The sequence below is a fragment of the Cervus elaphus genome, chromosome 11 (genome assembly GCF_910594005.1).
Source record: "Cervus elaphus chromosome 11, mCerEla1.1, whole genome shotgun sequence".
NCBI lineage: Eukaryota > Metazoa > Chordata > Mammalia > Artiodactyla > Cervidae > Cervus > Cervus elaphus.
The window spans coordinates 73,752,627-73,763,186 of record NC_057825.1 but is presented as its reverse complement, the minus strand read 5'-3'; the positions used below and the strand labels follow the sequence as shown (position 1 = coordinate 73,763,186).

Genomic DNA, 10,560 nt, shown 5'->3' with positions numbered 1-10,560 from the left:
ATTAGGAAAGTAAGGAGACTAAAATAATTGGGTAATACAGCAAGCAAGTGTGCTACATACATACCTATCATGTCTAATAAATTCTACATCATGTCCCTGATGGCACTTCTTAATGCAATTCACACATATGGCGTTTCGATCTGTGGTGTTACAAGTGTGACATCTAAAAAACAAAAGCTTATGTTATTTTCCTCGATCATCTTATTCAAAATACTTCAATCTGTTATATATTACCCTATGACCTTTGGCTTTTAAGAGGACCAAAATTTTTGTGGTTCTAGTCTAGTTCTGAAAAGGGACTTCAATGGAATATAACAATTTCCTATTTTGTGTCTCCCAAGGAAAACAAGTAGCTACCTTTACTGAATCAATACAGTGGAGAGGGGAATTAAAACCACTCATGGTAGCTAGGATATAAGGAACACTTAATGACAGTCTAGGAAAACAATATAAATGTTTTGCATTTTCAGTGGTATCTACACTTACTACAGTACTACATTTTCCCACATTTTATGGTCTCAAACACAGGATCCTCCAAGACGATCACAGAACTTAATGTGGACAGCTAATAATTTTCAGTTACATTCTATTAGCAAGTACCCAGTTTACTTTCTTTTAGCTCATACACTTAAGGGAAAGCTAAAAATGTTGAGTTCTTGTCAGTTTAGAAAAGAAAACCTTAGTACCTCTCCTTTTTTAAGATAACTGAGAAATATACCTGTAGAAATCATGCATGGGATAGCTGGTATAACTTGATATTTTATATAAACACTGGCCTCTACTAACAGCCTTTTCTATCGCGTCTTGATTGTTCATTATTTTGTTATCTGTAATGAAAGAAAGAATAATATTCTATAGTATAAAGACTTAAGATAGAGTTTTTAAGAGCTTTAAAAGAGGCTAATCAATGAAGTAAAAATAGAAATGAGTTTTCCTTGTACAAGGTACTCCCAACTATTCAGAATAAGTTGAAACAAAACTCTTTCAAAATACATCTCTTGAGTTGCTGGTTACTGTACAGTGACAGAAGAATTATTGAATAGCAGTGGCTTCTGATTATCTTCTCATGGCATATTTAGTGCACTTATAGGCAGAACACAAGATTCCAACATACCTTTCATTGTCACATTAACACCAGATGCTAAAAATAAGCCTCCAAATCGGTTGTTAAAAATTTGATTGCCTTCTAGTGTTGCAGTTGCATGATTTGTAATTTCAATACCTGAAGCAAAATTTACAAACAGCAGATGCATCACTTTATATAGTTTCTTAAAATAAACCTGAAATATAGCACATGTAGTAAACTAGTTCTTTTATATAAAAAGTATGTTAAATGTAGTAAACTGTATTTTAATTCCTAACATCTAAAGAAAAAATGGAAACTTATTTGAATCACTTAGTTCTCTATCCCTGCTAAAGGCTGATTCATGTCAATGTAGGCAAAAACCACTACAATATTGTAATTAGCCTCCAACTAATATAAATGAAAAAATAAGGAAGGAATAATACTTTATTGATAATGACATTATTTTAAAATTTCTCTCCAACTAAGACAGGGCCCAGAAATATGCGTAGGCAGGAGCTAGATGGTTATTTGGAATTAAAAGAAATTGTCTTTACTGGCAAAAAGTTGAATATATGCATAATACTTGAATTTTACTTACCAGTATCTTTTAAAAAAACATTGTTTGTGAGGCCAGAGGGCTTGCATTTTATCTTAATTTATTCCCAATGGTAGCCAGTATTTACTCTTATCCAATTAATGATTCTTAATTACTACTGAACTACAAGAACAATATTATAAGTTTGGCTTAGAGTAGAAGAATCCAAAACTTAGATTGTGTGAGCTCAGTCACTAAGGCATGTCCAACTCTGCAACCCTGTGGACTGAATCCAAAACTTGGATTGGGTGCTCTTAAAAGCAACTGTAAACAAGCACTCGGCCGACTTCTGCAGCACACTGCACACCTTTGGTTTTTTTTTTTCCAGTGGGTTTTGTCATGCATTGACATGAATCAGCAATAGATTTACACGTATTTAAGAAGAGACGATATACCAAGGATCAGTTTAATGTATAGCAAACAAGCTACAGGTAACAAAAGAAAATACAAACCTGCAGCAAATCCATCAAATATTCTGTTTTTCCTCAAGACTGGATGACTATTAGTGCTGATCAGAACACCTGCTTGAGCATTCCTGAAAATATCATTTTCTTCAAGGAGACCTATAATGAAAAATTTCCCCAGGTTAAGGCTAATCCACATAGCAAATTTTACTGTCTTTTTGGTGGTATTTAGGTTTTCTTTTAGTTTCTTACTGACTGTAAAATTCATAGGACTAATTTTTCAACTGAAAAGAAAGTTTAGTAATTCACAAATTTTTAAAGTAGAATTTAACCAAAAATTTTAAAATTAGCAGATAACCATTCTAACCCATAAACTGGAAGTCCCATGGTTGCAAGGACCACGTATAGCTTACCACTGCACCCCCAGTGCCCAGGCACAAAGCATAAAGCTGATTCTTACTCAACACTGCTGAATTAATTCCTTTGAAATATTTTTAGGATCTTTGCATTCTCCATGCTTTAGGTTCAAGCCCCAATTCTTTCTGGCCACTATCAGCATTCCTTGATCAGTTTCTTTACTTCGGTCTCTCTTCTGCTGTTGTTGCCCCAGTTTCCTACAACTCTTATCATATCCCTTTATCAGTATAAAAAACTTAACGAATAAAGTTTAAAATTTAACTTGCTGTTTACAGTCTTTCAAAATATTCCCCCAACCTACCCCTCTTGTTTCACTACATTACCTACACTGTGAATATGCTATACATTTTTATCCCTACTGCCTTTGATTTATATTATTTCCTCTTTCTGCAGTGTCTTCCCATAGTCTTTCTTCTTAATGTCACTTCTTCTGGGAGGTTTTTGGTTTTCCTCTATCAAATTAATTATTCTCTCTTCTGGGATGATAACAATGATTAAGAGTAGACTGAGGAATCAGACTTCATACCTTCAAACACTGACTTAACCACTTAACCACATCCAAACTCTGGGCAAATTACTTTTCTTTATCTTAATTTCCTTATCAGTAAAATAGGCATAATAGCACCTACCACAATAGGATTATTATGAGGATTAGTTAATACATGTAAAAGTACACAGTACTAAATAAGTATTAACATTACTCCTATAAAACCTACTTATGTACAGTGAATCATATTTAGTTATGTACTAGTGTTTCTCTGCTCCCTGAAGACATGAAATGCTTTTATTTCTGTACACATCTGACCTATCTGTAATTGTTAAGTATTAACCTGTAAATTCTTTCCCCCTAGAAAAGACTATTCCAAGTGCATGAGTGCTAAGTCACTTCAGTTGTGTCTGACTCTGTGATCCCATGGACTGCAGCCCTGTCCACGGGATTCTCAAGGTGAGAATACTGGAGTGGGTTGCCATGCCCTCCTCCAGGGGATCTTCTCGACTCAGGGATCAAACACATGTCTCCTACAACTCTTGCACTGCAGGTGGCTTCTTTATACCACTGAGCCACAGGATAAGCCTGATTATTCCAAGACCTACTGCTAATCCTGTAGATGTCCACTATAGGCTCCTCAAGTACTATTGCTAAGGTCTAGTCCAAACTACTACATACATACAAAGCCTTTTCATTACACTGCATGTACAAAAACAAAGCCTTTAATGATTTGGGCCCTGCCCCCTTTCCAGCCTCAACTTTCAGAATCTCTTGCCTTACTAAACCAGTTTCCAGAACCTTTTCCAACACCTTACAAATAAAACCAACAATTCTGTACTGTATTTCCTCATTGTATCTTATAAAGAATCCTATCAGAGGATTATGTCATTTACTGAACTACTAGATTATAAGCTTCTTGAGAGTTTATGTCATTATTGGAATCATGCTGCTTGGTGGTAGTAAATTGTTGATTAAGTCTCATTATGTTAGAGTAATTACTAGCTAACCTTCTATACAAGGTATATATAATGTTGGGTTATTGATATTTCAGGAATGGTGATAATTTGCATTCAATAGCCTCTATGAACAAAATGAACTGGCAAGAGGCAGGGACTGTGAGCCTCAATGCAAAGTTGATTTGACCTTTATGGATACCAAACTAAGCATATCTTGGCTTCATTAATTCAATTCTCCAACATAGATGGTTGTGAACAGATACAAATAAGCAATAGTTATTGACTACAGACATTTTTATATATTTACAGACCAATTAATTTTTCACACCTAGTTCTATAACTTGACTTTAAAGTTTATTATAAAAAAAAAGTTTATTATAATCATATCACTATTCTGGATAATAAAAGGTCCAGAGAGAGGGTGTAAACAAATTCTGCTACCTTAAAAAAGCCTTACTAACAAGCAGCACACTCAAGGTAGTTGTTAACAGAAGAAAAATTCTGCAAACATGTCTCCTTTAACTCTAAGCACTAGCCTCCTAAGCCATCTCAAGATTTAATAACGAAAGACCATGATTCCCTCACAATGACATTAATTGGCAATGTCATTGATCATTACAGATATGGAAGAATAATGGAAAACTGGGTTTTTAACTAATGCAAAGTTAACAACAATACCTCGACCCCCATTAAATATACAGATGCCACCATCTCTTCCATCATGGATTTTATTTCTTCTTAGTGTAGGATTACTGTCTGTCTTAATCCAGACTCCAGCCATTGCATTGTCAAATATTTCATTGTCTTCTATACAGCCTAGACCTATAAGTGGAAAAATTTAGGTTATGTTATTTAGAAAGTATATTTCTAAAGACAATATCACTGGGAAAAAAAAAAAAGGTAAAAGATTAAACATACCAGAATTATAAACTAGAATTCCACCATTCTGTCCTCCCCAGATTTTGTTGCGCCTAATTTTGGGGTTGCTTCCAGTCCTATGGATAGAATAGAAAGTAATGCCATCTCATTGCTTCTACTCCCACATCCCATGTTAACAGTAAGAAAACCCACAATAATCACTGTAAGAATTAACGACATAATTAAATATCACCTTCAAGACACTTTGAGAAGTCTGTCAATGAGGAAACGGGCTTAATTGTGTGTAATTCTATTTTCCCACAGAACAGACTTAGCTATAGATTATTATCATAGAGTCTCCTGATACGTAAACTAAACTGAGGAGGTTAGATTAAGTAACATTTATTATTACATGCTCCCCTCATATGTAAAATAAAATTTGATCAGGACTACTGCAATTCCAAAAACTGGTAAAATACAAGAAAGAAGGATTTAAAACCTATTAATTTTGCAGAATGGGCATAAAACAGAAGCTCCCATTTACTAAGAACCTACGACACATAGGTACCTTATAGGTATTACACAGCTCTCCACTCTCCAAGTATGACAGAGTATACCGACAGCTGATAAGGCTTGTCATGCCAGATGACACAACAGTGGAAATGAGCTCTTATGGCATAGTGCCATTCAGCCAAAACTCACAGTCTCACAATTTAAGCCGAGAGTATGATAGAATATGAACACATATACAAAAGGAGAAATAAAGATTGAGCATTTAATAACTATGTAATTTCTTCTATTTACCCTACACACTCACAATTCCCTCCCCAAAGAAAGCCAAATGTGAAAACAAAAACATTTACCTTATCTGAACCCCTGAATACATATGATTATAAATATCATTGTCCTCTAGTACTCCATGTCCATTGTCATAAAAATAAACACCAACCTAAAATTAATAAAAATTTATTTCAAATTAAAAAATGTGTTTATAAAACAATAATTTCCCATATTAAGTCAAATATAACCTTACCTGCTTGCCACTGTGTATCCTGTTTCTTCTCAGTACTGGAGTGCTGCCAGTTGTCACCCAGACTCCGGCCAGAGTATTACTATAGACTTCATTCTCTTCTATTACGCCTTGTCCTTTCTCATGCTAAATAAAAGTTATTGACTATAATATGTATCTTGTATAAGCCAAATAATTTGCAGTATAGTCTACCTTTTGAGACAAATTATGACCAAACAAACAAACAAAAAAAGAGCTAACTGGTAACATTCTCTTACCTAGTCTTTACCTGAGTTTAAGCTCAAAGGTTTTATGCTGTCCTTTGTGTATTTTTAAATCTATTATGGTTAAGAATAGTAGCACTGGATTTTCTTATTTCATTCTAAGATACAAAACAAACTAAAGTTCTCTCACTTAGGAAGTTAATAATCATTTCAACCTATCACTGGTTCAAAACAAGGTTCAAGTTACTAAAATTTTTATTTTTAGTAAAGGATTTAAGACATGAACATTTCTAGAACTATGAATAAAAATTAGACTCACACCTGGCATCACGCAAGGACCTTTCTGAAATTCTCTGTATTTTCTTACTTGAGTAACAGTGTCAGATACTATGACGACAGAAGACACAGGACTAATACACTAATACATAGGTTTTTAAATTTTGTAAGATGTTTAATTACGTTTCAACATCATGTCAAATGTCTGGCTTTTTCAGAAGATAAAAATATTCAAGTCTAGTATTATTAGTACTCAGTGATATTATGATTTTAATTAATATTTCTGGAAAATCTCAGAGACTCATACAGTAATCACACTGGCCAAATTCTAGTGTAACAAATTTAACTCAGACTGCCAACCATTTGTTGTTGGGCTCCATTATAATTAGATATTTCAATAAAAAGGTGTATCTCCTATGCTTCAATTTAGTCAGTTGACAAAATTATACTGAGCGCTACACACGAAAAATTAAGTCATTCATACACTGGGAGAGAGAAAAAGTTGAATATGGCCTACTTAAAGGTAGACATAATTTTGTACTCTTCTTTCTACCCCGACTTTGATTCATGAAGTTCTAGAACTGTATTTATTAACTTACCACATAAATTCCACCATGCTGGCCATCATGAATTTTGTTATGTCGAACAATTGGACAACTGTTTGTCCTAATCTGAATTCCTGCTAACGCATTGCCTATTTAAAAATAAAAGTTACAATATCAACACATGGAGCCTATTGGAACACAGCAGAGTGCAATTCTGTGAAATATGTCATATTCAGAAAGATACTTATGATCCATGAACATTTCAAGACAAAACTAAGGGAACTAGGAGTGTAAGAAGATGCAGGACTGCAGGCAGTCTAAGTATAGTGGTTAAGACCAGAGATGCTGGAGCCAGGCTGTTAAGTTCTGACTCCCAGGAAATTGATTTATTTCCTGGGTGACTCTGAGTAATTGCTTAAACCTCTCTGTATCTTTGTTTCCTGACCAGTAAGTGAGGGATATTTAATAGAGCCTACTTCACAGGGTTGATGTAAATATTATATGACTTAACTCAAGTAAGGTACTCAAAAAAGTACCTAGCAATGAGTAAAATTATGTGTGTTATCCAGTAAGTTATTAGCAAAAGAGGACACCCAGGAACATATCAGTGTCTAGCACACAGATACCTCATAGTTGTTTGCTGAATTAATACCTCAAAAGTTTTAATGAGGAGTAAGTATTTTCCCTTTCTAATTAGTACCAAAGTGTATTAAACTACCACAGAAATTGCTAAACAATGGAGTGAATCTAAGGGAACTGCAGAAATTCTGTGAAAATAGGGTCTTAGTTTTATTTTCATTTCTAGTACATAGAATAGTGCCTAATACATAGTAGATACTCAGTAAATGTTTGTTAAGTAAATAAATGTCACAGAATAATCTTTATTGAGAATTTAAAGAACCTAGATCATTTCTCCTGTTCAGAAGGTTTCAAAATGGTCCGTTTACTAATGACAGGAACACAGGCCAGGCTCTAAAATTTTACAAAACAAAATACATTTACCATAAATGTCATTTCCTTCGATAAGGCCTCGTCCATCACCGAAGATGTAAACTCCACCTTGATTTCCATTAAATATAGAATTCCCCCTATAATCATATGAGGAAAGAACACAAAAAAGAATCTATTCAGAAAGGCTTGCTTGTTTTATTAAAAGCCCAGCCATGTTCATGCGACCTTAGAAAATTATTTAACTTCTATGAGTCTCAGCTTCCTAAATAGAAATGAGGAACTAGATGATTTCCCTTCAATTCTAAGACTTAAAGCTTTGGAAAAGCCATCCAGTATTTGAGATGAATTAGCATTTTTTTTTTTTTTTGAGCTTTCTGAAAGAGCTTTAATAAGGTACCTTGGGAACTCAATTCATTAAGAAAAAAAACCAGGTTGGTTTAACTATAACAGATGTTTCAGTGCAGCTCCAAAAGTCTTTATAAATACAGTCATTTGGAGAGGTGGTCCTGGTCCTGGATCAGATTATTCCTTGTGTTTCTGAGAACAGTAAGAAGGGGGAGAATTGTGATGTTGGGAATATGCTGCTGCCGCTGCTAAGTCACTTCAGTCGTGTCCAACTCTGTGCGACCCCATGGACTACAGCCTAACAGGTTCCTCCATCCATGGGATTTTCCAGGCAAGAGTACTGGAGTGGGTTGCCATTGCCTTCCCCATGAATTAGCATTCTTAAAAATTCCCCTCAAAAGCACTAATTCAGGAAACTCCCAGACAGCCCAGTGGTTAGGACACTGCACTTCCACTTCAGAGGGCCCAGGTCTGATCTCTGGTCAGAGAACTAGGATCCCACAAGATTCGAGGTCAAAGGAAACAAAAACAAAACTTATTAAAATTTACAAAAATTAAAAAAAAAAAAAAAAAAAAAGAGCTAATCCATTTAAAAGAACTTTTCTTAGCCCATCTATAAGCATTTGTTGAATAGTAATTAAGATGGAAATCACATAATCAACTTTCATAAAGCCAGTGGAAAACAATTTTATAGAAATAATTCATAGTCATTGATTTCATTATAATAGCCCTGTCTTACAGTCTTAGCCAGTGCCTATAAGACTGGATCTGTGGATTCCCCTGGTGGTCCAGTGGTTAAAAATCCACCTCCCGATGCAGGGGACAATGGAAGACTCCACAAGCAGTGAGGCAACTAAGCCCATGTGCCACAACTACTAAGCCCATGCTCTAGAGCTTCTGCTCCGAAACAAGAGGAGCCACTGCAATGAGAAGCCCACACACTGCAACTAGAGAGTAGATTCCACTCTCTGCCACCAGAGAAAGTCCACATACACCAACGTCCAGCACAGCCAAAAATAAATAATAAAAAAAAGACTGGATCTGTTTGTTTTCTTGCTGTGGCCAGAGGGAGTGTCAGGAACTGACAGCTTCAAGTTTCGACACTTTTGTTATTCTTGCTCTCTGTCCAAATATCTTGAGATAATTAATAACCTAACTATCTGATCTCAGAAAGAAAAAAAAAGGACAAGACAGATCATTCAGATTCCAAGAGAAGATCAGAGCTCTATTTACTCATCTATAATACAGTTTGATGAATTTAAAATGAAAATCACAGCATTTGCAATTTTTCATAAAAAATAGGTTACATGGATTAGATCACTAACAAAAAATAGAACACCATAAAATAAATGCAATAGCTATGTTCATTCAGATGCACACACTTTTATTAGGTAAATCTATTTTATAGTAATCAGGTGTCTAGGAAAAATAGTTAAAGCTAAGTATCTTAACTCTTCTTATAACACAAAACATAAAGTGAAAATGTAATTGTCTTCCATAATTATATATAATAAATACCTTATTGTTGGGTCACTATTTGAGGTAATCCATACACCTGCAAAGTTGTTTGCATAGATTTTATTCTCTATGAATTGTCCTCTTCCTTTTTCATGAACATATATTCCCCCAGTCTGCCCATGATGAATTTCACATCGAACCACTGTGGGGTTAGCGTAAGCTTTTACTTCAAAGCCTGCTATCCGGTTTCTGTGTATGTTGCAGCTTTCAAAGTAACCCTGGAAAATACAGAAATTAAGCCTGAAGGTAAGGCTACTTTCCAAAAAGAAATGACATTAAAAAACCTTTTAAATGTATACCTCCAAATTAAGTATTAGAAACGTTCAAGAGTTAAGAATGAAACAGAGACAAATATATAAACATTTAAATGTTTTAATTTAAGCATTTCAATTTAATTTGAATTAATTAAATCCTTTAATTAATGTGAGTATATTCAAAGCCAGGAAAGAAAAATAGGGAAAGACTTATTCAATAAACGCAAATAAATACTAAGAATATATATTCTTCAACAAAAGGTTTATTTAAGTACTAGAGAAAATACACTATCATAACCTTAAAAATGTCCCAAAAAATCAACTATTAAAAAGTTGACCAAAGGACATAATCAGAGACTACATACAGAGACATAATAAATGTTCATCTTAGCATAGTAATAGAGAACTGACTCAAAATGTTGTGAAGACCTAGGCTCATGTTATACATGCTATCATGCTTAGTGAAAAGAACAGTATACATGGTACTTTAATATACATTCAATATGATGTCAATTTTATTTGGGAAAAAAAACAACCTGAAGGATAAAACAAGAATATGAGTGTGTGATTAAATGAGTAGTGGTATTATGCATCCTTACTGTATTCTTTATGCTTCTCTACATTTCTTAAGCTTTCTACAATGGATATATTT

At 34.3% G+C, this 10,560-nt stretch overlaps 1 protein-coding gene across 2 annotated transcripts in view; it reads right to left on the bottom strand.

Annotated features, from left to right (window-relative positions):
• FBXO11 (F-box protein 11) overlaps positions 1 to 10,560 on the bottom strand; it is a 107,380-nt gene that overhangs the window by 1,358 nt on the left and 95,462 nt on the right. For both annotated transcript variants that reach the window (XM_043918075.1, XM_043918074.1), the window contains exons 12-22: positions 9,655 to 9,872; positions 7,843 to 7,928; positions 6,895 to 6,989; positions 5,820 to 5,942; positions 5,650 to 5,735; positions 4,847 to 4,923; positions 4,607 to 4,750; positions 2,114 to 2,224; positions 1,115 to 1,222; positions 719 to 827; positions 65 to 163 (exon numbers count right to left, since the gene is read on the bottom strand). In XM_043918075.1, coding sequence (XP_043774010.1) covers positions 65 to 163; positions 719 to 827; positions 1,115 to 1,222; positions 2,114 to 2,224; positions 4,607 to 4,750; positions 4,847 to 4,923; positions 5,650 to 5,735; positions 5,820 to 5,942; positions 6,895 to 6,989; positions 7,843 to 7,928; positions 9,655 to 9,872 — 1,256 coding nt within the window. The remainder of the gene's footprint in view (positions 1 to 64; positions 164 to 718; positions 828 to 1,114; positions 1,223 to 2,113; positions 2,225 to 4,606; positions 4,751 to 4,846; positions 4,924 to 5,649; positions 5,736 to 5,819; positions 5,943 to 6,894; positions 6,990 to 7,842; positions 7,929 to 9,654; positions 9,873 to 10,560) is intronic.